The sequence below is a fragment of the Chinchilla lanigera genome, unplaced genomic scaffold (genome assembly GCF_000276665.1).
Source record: "Chinchilla lanigera isolate Chin_1 unplaced genomic scaffold, ChiLan1.0 scaffold00043, whole genome shotgun sequence".
NCBI lineage: Eukaryota > Metazoa > Chordata > Mammalia > Rodentia > Chinchillidae > Chinchilla > Chinchilla lanigera.
In genome coordinates, this window is record NW_004955444.1 from 17,174,362 (window position 1) to 17,187,124 (window position 12,763).

Below are 12,763 nucleotides of genomic sequence, written 5' to 3' on the forward strand. Positions count from 1 at the left end.
ATTTTCAGTTTTGGAAAATATTAAAATATCTACATTAGACCAAAGCATATTATATTGGTTTAAGGAGCAAAAGGAAAGCTGGTAGTCTTTAGATTAATGTAGTATTAAATGGGTTGTTACGTTTTTAAGACATTAATATGTGATATAATTTTATGAATCAGATAAAATAAATTCATCTTTATAACACTTCATCTTTATAATGCTGGGTGGTGATGCTTGCAGTCTAGTTGTAATTAGGCTGAAGCAGCCAAGGGAAAAAACAAGATGGTAAAAGTGTCACATCCACATCATTGACTGGTCTTAGATCATGTTTTGGAGGCTGGGGGTGTAGCTAGCTCACTAGTATAGCATGTGGGTGTGCCAGGACCTGAGTCCAATCCCCAGTATAGAAAAAAAAATTTAACTTGAAGATTATTTTTCAGAAACATTAAGAATGGTATTTGATTTTAAGATTTGACTTTGAATTAATTTACTTATGTTGTCTAATTGATATTAAAATAGGGTTATGGGCCAAAAACTTTTCAAGAGTTGTTTCTGAGAAGTAGCTAAGTGGTAAAGTCTGTGCTTACTAGTGTGTACAAGGCCCCAGGTATGACCCCCCACCCCCTCAATAGCTCCCTCCCCCACAAACTTTCTAATAAAAAATTATTTTATGCTGAAACAAGATGCGTTATGTGTCTTTCCTCACTTTGCTTATCAAGTTTGATGCACAACTGTGGCAAAACCTATGTTTTGGATTTTGAGGTTGGTTAGAAAGATGATGTAAAAACCGTTGTGCAGAACAGTTGAGAAATCTACAGTAATTTGCCCATGTGTAGCTGGTTCTTTTCTGTGCAGGGATGGTGTGCAAACCTAATGTTTTCCTGATCATTCAGTTGAAGATTCCAAGTCTGTAAAAAATCATCATAACTAGTACAGTATTGCTAATAAGTATTTTAAACTCTGGTGAGTAACGTTTAATGGATTGTAACTTTTTTATTTTAGAAGTAAGTGTTCCCCCTGTGGAAGAACACCAGGAAGTATCACCAGGTATGGAATTTCATTAGATGTATTCTAGTTTCCTTTGTTGCTTATTTTTTTAAAATGCTGTTGATATTGACACTAACATGAAGTAAATCTGTGAAGGGTAAAAATCCTGAGAGAAAAAGACTGACCGTACCCACATTTAAAAAATTCTGGTTAGCTGAAACAAAATAATAGAAAACACATACCTGATTTTTTAGTACTTATATGTTCTGTTGAAATTGGAGTAATAATCAAAGTACCATGTGATTTTGCCATTTCGGATAGGAGTAGTAGTACAAATTATGTTTTTTGTTGTTTGTTTGTTTGTTTGTTTTAATTGTCAGGCCATTCAATGCCAATATGGGATTAGAATTGCCTGTGGTAAAAGCTGAATTCTGTGTCATTTATGAATTGTTCCTTTTCTTTCCATCTCTGTCCTTCCTGAAGGCATGTCAAGGCCCCTGAGGCCCCATGACAGTCCATTCTGCTTAGGGCTTGTTGTGGGGGGTGTCTTCTTTCTGCCCACTATGTCAATCTCGTCTCTCTACTCTTCCCTGCTGCTCCGCCCGCCATCCGAGAGTTAAGCATTGGGAACTGCCCTTTGGCCTGACCTGTACTTTCCAGTGCACTTCAGAGATGTAGACTCTACTTGTGACTAGAAACTGGCACATAAACTCCTCTTACCATGGGGAGGAAACCTCTACCAAAAGAAGATTGTTGTTATATCCTATTTTTATATCATATATAATGATGCAATTTTTACTCATAGTTTTCACATTATGCTTATTGTGACTTTTGTGACAGTGATGGACATTACCTTTTTTTTTTGATCTTTTTAGACAGGGTCTCACTATGTAGTTCAGGCTGGCCTTGAGCGCACTTTGTAGCCCAGGGTGGTCTCGAACCTACAACGATCCTCCTGCCTCAGCCTCCCGAGTGCTGGGATTAACAGGCGTGCTCCACCACGCCCGGCCAGCATTACCATTTTTGATTTTGGCAGAAATAATTACTTGCTAAAATTAACTGAGTACTAAATTTAAAAAAAAATTTAAAAAGCAAAGAATTAAAGAAAAGAGATCTAAAAAACAAAGAAAAAAATCAAGAATAGTTTTTGTTATGTTTCATTTGTCTTATTTTATGAATGGGATGTTTAGGTTTTGATACTTGTCATACCCTGTAAATTTCTAGTAATTTGCAGAAACAAATACTAGATTAAGAGACCTAAATTGTTGGTATTAACAATGTGAATGGGAAAACAAATCCATTAAGAAATGTACATGAGCATTAAGGGAACAACATATATTCTGTTTGCAAAAAAGATGGGCAGGACAGATGAAGTTGAAAGGAGTGCCCACTCTTGGACTAGTGTTAGTTTGCTGCAGAGTCATGCTTGGCAGAGCACCCTGCTCCTGTCTGGAAGAGGCAGAAGAGCTTATAGAATTAGTATTTTGAATACTGTTCTATTCCTTTAGAGAAAATTAGCTTAAGTATTTCTAGAAATAAGTTTGTATAGGATTAATGTTTTTCTAGTTATAGTTGAATTTTTAATGTTGATCTAACTATTGTGAAGATACGAGAGATAATATTTTTTAACCATAATAGCTATACTTTTATTTCAGTGTTTTAAAAACTGACCCTGTGAATTTCCTTGGCTATAAAAATAAAGCACCAAATGGTTATAGTACTGGAATTAGATGAGATAGTTAACAACCACAACCAAAGCAAATGATGGCCACGGGTATTATTGTTTAGTAATTAATTAGCCTGATCTATGGGGTGGATAAAGGGAAGCTAAATTCTGAAATATCTGATCAGGAACTTGTAACCCGTAACATGGTGCTGTAAAAATTTGTTTGAGCTGCTGCACAGTTGTAAATTGACATTACCAAAAGAGAATATAAAGCTGATAGTCAGCAGTCGTTATTTTTAACCATGCACTTGGCTTACTTATTTCTGTTTTACTGTTGTTAGTATTGCTTCATATTACAGTTTTTACTATTATGCAAAGTAGTATTCATGGATGTATGTTAGCAGTATTTTTGTGCAGTCAGTTGACTGCTCAGTAGTGTTTATTGATGTGTCTGATGCAGGAACACTCACTGTTCACTTTCTCTTCACTGCTTTTCAGTCATTAAAACTTTTTCATTCCATAGAAAACTCAAATTGAGGACTTGTGCAAAATGCTGGACAGTAGGTCACTTTTTCCTGGCCCTTGGAACAAAATTGATTAATTTGTCTTCCCTGATCATTCAAAGACTAGGTTACACCATTTCACTATAAAGTTCATGACAGTACTGTATGCTGATCCTGTGAGGGCATTATCACCATTGTAACCAGCCACACAGTCAGAGAAAGTGATGACCAACAACTGTTCAAATCATTCTGTGGGTTAACCTTCAATAGTTCTAGAACTCCAAGAGGTAGGCACTTCGTTAATTCCATTGTACAGATGAGAACAGTGAGGTTGTATATTACAGGGCAATATAAGCCTCCCAAGGTTATAGAGCTGACAAGTGAAAGTGGGATTGATCCTGGCATTCTGGCTCCAGAATTCACGCTCTTGGCTGTTGATATCTACAGCATTTTAAATAAATGTTGTGGGACTGAAAATGAGTTTTGAGAGTTGTTTTGGTATGATAAAATGATACATACCATATCCTTTGGAATCTTTCTCTTAATCCGTATGAGTTCATCCCTTAGGATTCTGGAAGATTAATTTATGAATCTTGGTAGAAAAGTGAGCTGTCCAGTAATTTAAGTTTTGCATCTTTTATATTTATAAATTTATAAATGCCCTGTGAGTAGATTTTTGGTGAAGATGTAGAAGGTCAATCATAACAGTTGATCGTTCTGATGCTAAAAGTTAATGACTTTGAAATACCTGATTTTTAAAATTAATTTTGAAATCACTGCTCCTTGTGATAAACTCTCATTTTTCTCTCCAAATTTGTTTTTATTTGAAGTCATATATTTCTAGCAATATGATAGCATACATATACATGGCAAAATTGAGTGTTTTTGTTTTTTTTTGTCTTTCTGAGGCAGGGTCTCTCTATGCAGTTCAGGCTGGCCTGGAGCTCACTTTGTAACCGAGGCTGGTCTCGAACTCACAATGATCCTCCTGCCTCAGCCTCCAGAGTGCTAGGATTACAGGCGCCACGCCCGGCTAAAATTGAGTGTTTTTAACCAGATTTTATTGGTACATTTTATATATACATAATGATCACATTTATTGTAGAGAATTTGTACCTGTACATGACACAAATTGATTTTTTTTCATTTCCCTGCAATTGAGAGATTTATGAAGGAATTATTTATATAATTCATTAGAGTGAAATTTTCTGCCAAAAAGTACTTAAGGCCAAAGGTGGATCTACTAGCTGTTTTTCTGTCTACCATGCCAGTGAACAACAACTAAAAAGTTAAATTTGTATTTTATTATTTGGAACAGAGATATCTGAGCATCATGGTTTCTGGGTGATTCTGTTGCTCCTGGCCCTGAAATTGGAGATGACACTTGTAGTTCTGGAATGATTCACAGAAGTAATGGTTTCCTTCCACTGCATTCATCCAGAACTCCCACTCAAGCCTTCCTCTCACCTAGCATTTTTAAACACTGATCATTCATGTCAAAAACTAGCTTTAGGCTGGCAGCACTGGAGGTCAGTGACAGAAACTGACTTCCCGCTCATAGGAGCTTGTCTTAGTTACTTTCTTGTTGCTGGGACAAAATACCCAACACCCACAAGTTCAAGGAGGAAGGGTTTATTTTAGCTCACATTTGCAGAGGTTTCAGTCCATAGTAGGCTGGCTCTAAGGATAGCAGCATGGCATTAAAGAAATGGTCCATGGTGTGGTGTACAGGAAGCAGTCAGCGCTGAGCCTTCCCTTTTTTTGTTATGTCAGTCGGCCTCAAGCCCATTGGTTAATGCTGCTCACACCCGGGTGGGCCTTCCATTATCCACATCCAGAGCTATGCTAAACCAGTCCGTGGATTAATCCATTTATTTCATCCATAATCCAGTGTTACACATCCGTGATTCAGCCACTTCCCGAAAACCCGACCTATGAGTGCATGAGGTTGGGGGAATATCTAGATGGAAAGCATAACAGAACTAATGCTTATCCAGTGCTGTGTGTACATTGTTACTGATTATTCACTTATTCAGGAAGTATATATTGAACAGCTACTCTGGTATAGACTTGGCACTGACCAATGAAACTGCATGATTGACAGTGTAGTTCTTGCCCTGAGGTTGTTCAGTGGAGTAAAACAAAAAATGTGATGGCATCAGTTTCTCAGTGGTGCACAAGACAGCTCTGAGTAGAAGGGATAACTCACCTAACCTTGAGGGGTGTGACAGAGTGAGAATTGGCTTTTCTCATGTCACTGCTACTTTTAGCTGAATTTTGAGCCACTGGTAGAAGTTATAGGAATGGGTGTGGAGCAGCAAATGCTTACTGAGCAGAAACCAAAATAGAAATGTAAGAAGACAGGGAGGGCAAGTAGGCAGGCATCTCAGTGTCTTTTATACCATATTTGAAAGTTTGGATCTAAGCCTGAAAGTAACGGGAAGCTAATGGAAATTCCAAGCAGAGAAGTCACATGATTAAATCCAAATTTGAAAACAGAGGTGGAGACAATTAAGGAAGAGCTGTGTTAATCTAAGTCAGAAATGGTGGGAGCTTGACTGGTAGAATGAATGGGACATAACAGTTGGAGGTGGAGATAATTTGATGGGAGAGGAGTCAAGAGTGAGTCTCGCATTTCTGCCTTGAGTCCTTGTGTGGGAATGGTGGAAACTTACTGGAGGTGCAGAATGCAGGAGGGACAGAGTGCAGCAGGAGAGAAGCCAGGCCTGGCTTTGGAGATGTCATTTACACCCTAGTGAACCACTTCTGAGTGGAGTCTTTAAATTGGAGCTTATATTGAAGAAGTTGAAATTGCAACTAAACTTTTACTTTATTTGCTTTTTTCTGAATGCTTATCATTGTACTTTGAACAACTTATTGTCTCCAGGTATTTCAGAAATGTTCGTTCCTCTCACAGAGTAGCTAATTATTAAATTTTAAGAGAACCTACAGTCAAGCTCCTTTAAGAAATTTTTTTCTAGTGAGCTATAGTTTATACACTAGGAAGAGCGAGGTTTTACATATCTATACATACACTCCCATATTGCTACTCAGTCCACACTGTAGAACATGTGTAGCTTGTGTTGTGTTGTAGAACATGTGTTGTTCCTTAATGCTCAGCTTCTAAAGTGCACCCCTCAGTAATCCCTTTCCCCACCAAAGATGACTGGTTTTCCCTTTTGCATCTAGACTGCTTTTGTCTGCTTCCAAATTTATTGTAACTATGTAACTGGAGCTCCCTCACCCCAATTTTGTGATTAGTTTCCCACATTTTATTGCTTAGCGTTGTATTTGTGAGTTTCATTTACCTTGTAAAATATAGTAATTAAGTCTTATTCATTACTGTTTTCTGTAAATGTACTGCAGTGTTTTATTTTGTTAGCTACTATGAAGAAAGAGACTATGGTTTTGTCTTATAGTATATATAAATCTTCATTTCTGTTGGATATATATCCATATATCCATATACCCATATACAGAATTTCTGCTGACCTGTACTTTCTTCTTCTTCTTCTTCTTTTTTTTTTTTTAATTTTCTGGTACCAGGAATCGAACTCATGACCTTGTGCTTGCTAGGCAAGTGCTGTGCTGCTGAGCTAAATCCCCAGCCCCTGACCTGTACATTAACATACAAAAAAGTATTGATTATAACAATTTTTGGCTACATGCATAGTTAGGTGGGTAAGTAGGTAGAAGGAAAAGAGGGAAGGAAGGAAATATTATAACTGTCTTAAAATACCTGAGACTGAGTGATTTGTAAAGATGAATGTTTATTTAGCTCACAGTTCTGGAGACTAAGAAGTCCGAGTGTGGCGCAGCATCTTCTTGGCACCATATGCGGACCTCTCTGCTGCACAGTGTCATTGCTGAGGGCAGCACGTGGTTGCCCGAGCCTGCTAGCTGAGACCTGTCTTCCTCTTCTTACTTACAAAACCTCTAAGGCCAGGGATATAGCTCAAGGCTGGAGATACAGCTCAGTGAAACAGTGCCTGCCTGGCAAACACAAGGTCCTGAGTTCAGTTTCCGGTACCAAAAAAAAGTCTCTAATGCCATCATAGAGGTCCAAACTTAAGACCTTGTCTGATCCTAATTACCTCCCAAAAGGTCCATCTCCAAATACCATTAATATAAGACTTGATTAAATTTCCAACACAAATTTCACAAATTTCTGGGGCACATTCAAACCATAGAAATAATCCAGTTTTAGAAATTAAATATTTGTCTAGGCCTTTACATGCACCAGTGTTTTTAATCATCCAGTATTATAACATAAATGCAACACTGTAAGAATAAAATAAGCTAGACACTAAAAGTTTGGTATGAAAATACTGATAAAAAGTTGGGTAGGAATGAATTTTGCTTCTTTTAAAATACTCTATACTTATTTTATCAATAGCATTAAACATTGAAGGAAAATCATTCAATTAGTATATTTTAAATATAGCTTATAGTGCTCTTGCAAATACCCTGCATTTATTTGTCAAACACCATGATACATTTGTTTGTTAATTCTTAAAAATGAAAACATTGGTGAGAAAAGTAAATATAGTGTTTCTGTTACTCAAAAATTTGAGCTTTTTTGATTCAGTTGTAATTCTCAGATGTTTAGACCTCAGATTTCCATCAGCAGGTTTGCAAATAATCCCTAGAGACTTTTTATTAATTATTCTATTACCATGTCCTTAAAAATAAGCAAAAAAAAAAAAAAAAGTTAAAAAAATAAGCAAACAAAAACAAACAAGCATTTATATCTGTTGGTGGGTTTTTAAAAAGTAGAATGAACATGAAGCAGTTTCACAGTCTATGTCTGGTTGGTCCTTTAATTTAGATTTCCCCTTATTTTTGCAGATACTTAAAGCTTCAAAAAGACTGCCCCTTCTACTGCAGGAGGACCAGCCTAAGCATACGCTCCAAAAGATGGCTGTGATAGATCTTGTGAAGTAATTACTGAGCAGATCAAGATCTTTGGGAATGAACACTAAAGATGTTTTTGATGAATTATAGTCCACTGGCATTTTAGTGTATTTTTTAACCAAAAACTACATGTAATGTTACATTCCTGCATGTCTTTCTGTTAGCATTAGTAGATTCATTGTGTTTCTTTCTCTCTCCCCCTTTTTGGAACACGGCTTTAGTCTTACCTGCATTTATGTGTATTTTTTCAGATGATTATATGGATGATGTAGCAGCAATTGTCTTGGCAGGGTTTTAATAATATAGTATCAGTGATTAATGCTGTGTCAGACTGACTTGTGTAAATGCTGCATTAAACATGATTTGAAAGCTAGTAAGTGCACTTTACGTTAGCACTCTTAAAAACAGAAGTAGAGGTCACCATTAGGTATGAAGATTTGAGGTATATATATATCTGCACTGATACTCTTATCAAAAAATTTCTATAGCAGCTTTGAGTATTCAGGTTATAACACAAATTTTGAGATTTTTGTAGCTTTTATTAGCAAAATTTAGTATTTCAAGGAAGTTTTAAATTATGACTAATTTATTGTCAGAATGAGGGAGGACAATAGCATTTCTTATTTGGACATAAGGAAAAGCAATGGCCTGGGAAGTATCTTAGGCAAAAATGCTTTTGGCACCATAGATAAGAAATATATTTAGCTGTAGCCCATTCAGTATTTATTTAAAAAATAGACAGTTGCATAAATTTCTGGTACATAACATGAAGATTTTTTTCTTCCTTTGGCTAATTAAGCAGTTCCCTCAGAGCACTGGAGACTACCCAGTGCTCTTGCTAGACAAACTCAGTAATGACTCTCTGTAGATCTATTCAGGGTGTATGAAAAGTACTCAGTGAGTCTGATGCCTGCTGCTGTTTCACAAGAGATGAGCCTTTTTGTTTCTACACTGAAGGTTTTCTTCCATTTTTAATGTGGTTTTATTTTTGGCTCAGAAATGGTTGCTGCAATGAAAATAGCCCGTAGGAAAGAAGGTAGCTGCACCGTCATTTTGAAATAATCATGAACTGTAAGAATAGACATAAGAAAGGGTTTCATGTATGGGTCAGGGTACCTCTTAATTATATTATCCTTTTCTTAAAAGATAAGGTGACTGTTTTCTTCTTTCAGGGTAAAAATTAAAGAGTCTAGATTTTTAGCATTATGAATTATAGTTACATGTGAGTTCTGCATGATGATTCAATGTGTAGTGAAAACCTAAAATAAGTTACTAATAAAAGCAATAATTTTCTAAAGCTATGGTGTGGGTGAGACAGAGTTGATACTCATTGTAGTTAAGCTCTTCTATTGTGAATTGTAGGATGCTACTTTTTATAAAGCCATATTTTTATAGAGAAACTTAGGAGTGATACAAAGCTGATGAATGACTTAAGTTTTACGGGACTTTTGTAAATAATTATCTTGAGAACTTGAAATTGAGAATTCATTATGCTGTGGTCAGTTTCAAATACTTTCTAATTCCAAATATCTAATGAGTTGTGTCTTTCCAAATATGTGCCATGTTAGGCAATGTCAATGTATTTTCTAAGAATAATGTAAATGTCATCTGTTTAATGTTGAGTACAATAAAATACAGAAGTGTCCTTTTATATTGTCATTATTTTGAAATACATTATTTTAAATTTTGTTATATAATAAAATCAGTCCATTTTATATTGATTAGTATTTTAGAAGAACAATACTTTTGGCAACTAAAATTACAAAGAATACCTTCATTCCCTTTGGTTACCTATTTCTACTAGGTAGTGCTTGCATGTTTAGAATATACTGTTGTACTACATTGCTGGGGAACAGGATTAGAACTTTTGTAAGTATTGGTTCCATGCCTAGCGTATTGATTATTCCCTAGTGAGAATTCCCACCCCCATCCATTCTCTTCGTCCATGACTGTCCTACCAATAGGGACATTAACTTTACCATGATTATGTGGACAAAGGGAAGAAAAATGAATGGAAGTTTCTGTTTCTTCTCTCCCATTTCTAATCTTCATTCTCTGGATAGAAAAAGAACTAGATAAGTAAAGAACAACCTTCTTGGGTTCCATAAAGAGTTGTTTTTACCTCTAAGATATCCAGGAAAAAACAATAAAAACCATTTTTGGATAAGTAGATCCCCTTTGAGTGTACCTACTCTGCTGATACTTTTTTTTTTTTTTTTGGTTTTTCTCCGGTACCGGGAACCGAACTCACGACCTTGCGCTTGCCAGGCAGGCGCTTTTGCTGCTGAGCTAAATCCCCAGCCCCTCTGCTGATACTTAATACGTGTTAGGAAGTTAGATTTTCTCAGCCTCTGGGTGTTATCCCAGCTTGTAGATGAGTGAGTTGAGAATTGAAGAGGTGGCATCTCTGTCAGCCTGTGGAATATTCACATATTCCAGGTAGCAGGTGGAATAGAAACCGTGGGAGAGAGGCACATGGTGCGCGGAAGTCCAGTTAGGAAGCTGGCCAATGATCTGTTGGTGCTAAGGCTGAGGCGAGGAAATACTAGTAGACAGACAGGGAAGCTCTGTGCAAGGTGGGTGTCCAAGAAGGAAGCAGAGCCTGGCTTGGTTTTGAGGATAATAGGTGCTCATGATGAGGCCCTGAGAAGGCCAAATGAAGGCTTTGGCTAATTAGCGCTGGGGCCAGCAAGAACAGCATAGTGGGCGGGTGAAACATTACCTGGAACTCCATAAGATACAGTCTAAATGCAGAAAAGTGACGTTCTTTTTAATGGTTCCATCTCCCTATCACTTTCCTCCCTCCTGTGTCTTTCTTACCTAATAATAGTCTCTTCTGTTTCCTGTCATTCTTTTAAAAAGATGCAGCGTATTAAGGAAAACATCAATAATTGTCCTGAATCGGGCCTTCTTCACATAACACGATGACCTCCAGGTCCACCCCTTTTCCTGCAGATGACATAATCGTTTATTACAACTGAAGCATGAGGTTTTTTAAAAGATTGAGATCCCAGTCTTTTTAGTGAGGTTTGCCTTGCTCTGATAAAAACAGTGTTGAAAAGGGAAAAATGAGTTATGTTAACATGTAACATTGTTTTTCCCTTTTTGGATATATGGAAACATTAAAAGTAAGTTACAAGTGAATGTGTACTTTTATAATTTTCAGGGAAGAGGTGAGCATTTAGCTTCCTGTAACTTAATGGACTGCCCGTTGCTATGATACACAGTGTGATTACAGTAGCATTGGTATGGGCCATGGCCTTTGAAATCAGTCTTTTTTGTTAGGTCTCACTGGGAAAAATCCTTAGCTACTTTATGCCTTACTTTCCTTATCCATACAATTATAACTGCCCCAAGGGCTCATGGGAAATGTAAATGCAGTATTCTGTATGAGGTGCTTAGAACAATGCCTGGCATCTAGTGAGAACTCAGTAGGTCATTTTCTTCAGCACAGTGAAGTCCATCTGAGGTCTCGCTTAGAAGTACTAGGTACTGAGATAAAGTACTGCTTTATTAGCTGTGCAGGCTGCAGTAAGTTAAGCTAGATTTTATAGAAAACTCTTTACCTAAGCTAAAGTTAAGTACTGTGAACCAAAAGAGCGAAAATGTCTGCAGTGTATTTCTTTTTCTTTTATATTCAGATGTGAGTCTCAGAACTTAGCCTGTTGATGTGACGTGCACAAAAGGGACACAACAGTGAGAACAAGAACTTTCATCCCCGGCCTGGAGTAATCTGGGCTATTCTTGCCCTCTCCTTGGTGCTGTATAGGAAAAGGGAGAGAGATGGCGGCCCTGCTTTCTTGGTGCCTGTCCAGCTGTCCTTCCTGAGTTCCTGGGGAGAAGAGGGTCCAGGGCCTTCTGCTGTAGGCTCAGTATCTTCCACTTTTATTTGGAAAGTAACCAATTCAAACCATTGCTCCTTTCCCTATCTTCCCCACCCCGGAGTTGGAAGATCTGTGAAAAGCTCCCAACTTCCTTCATGGCCAAGTGCTGCCTGTTCTGTCTAGTCAGCTTAGAAACTAGTTGTGTGGTTGATTTTTTTTTTTCAAGTAGAATTAGCTCAGTGTGACTACTGAAGGATGTGGCGGGTAACATTCTTCCTCAAGGTAGTAATAGTCCCATTAGAAAAAGAGCTCTTCCAGGAAAGAGATTGTTGATGGTTTTCTTCCTTGCCATGTAAGTCTATCACTTGCTGTTCCCGGCACATGATAGGAGTTCAGTTAATATGTGTTGAGCAAACAGTATTGTTCGATCTACTTTAGCTATCCTATTTTACAAGAAAGTTTTTTTTTTTTTGTTTTTTTGAGACGCTTTTGCTATGCTATGCAATTCAGGCTGTCCTTGAGCTCACTTTGTAGCCTAGGCTGGCCTCTAAGTTACAACTATCCTGCCTCAGCCTCCTGAGTCCTGGGTTTACAGGTCTGCACCACCACAGCTGGCACAAGGGAGTTATAGTTTTATTAACTATAAAAAGCTCTAGTAACATAAACTTACAAATTTGATAGACATAGTCACAGCTGAGAAGCCTCGTACATGAGCTGAGAATATGGAAAAACTTCCTAGAAACTGAAACTTACAGGATGACAAAAATCAACACAAGAAAACAAAGTCATCAGAAAACATTGTGGGGCTGGGGATTTAGCTCAGCGGCAAAAGCGCCTGCCTGGCAAGTGCAAGGTTGTGAGTTCGGTTCCCGGTACCGGAGAAAAAC

General features: G+C 37.4%; 1 protein-coding gene across 2 annotated transcripts in view; it reads left to right on the forward strand.

Moving 5' to 3' along the window:
• The window catches only part of Asph (aspartate beta-hydroxylase), a gene marked incomplete in the record, with an annotated part of 204,907 nt that overhangs the window by 58,302 nt on the left and 133,842 nt on the right, over nucleotides 1–12,763 (forward strand). For both annotated transcript variants that reach the window (XM_013518174.1, XM_013518175.1), the window contains 1 exon segment: nucleotides 985–1,029. In XM_013518174.1, the coding sequence (XP_013373628.1) occupies nucleotides 985–1,029 (45 nt within the window).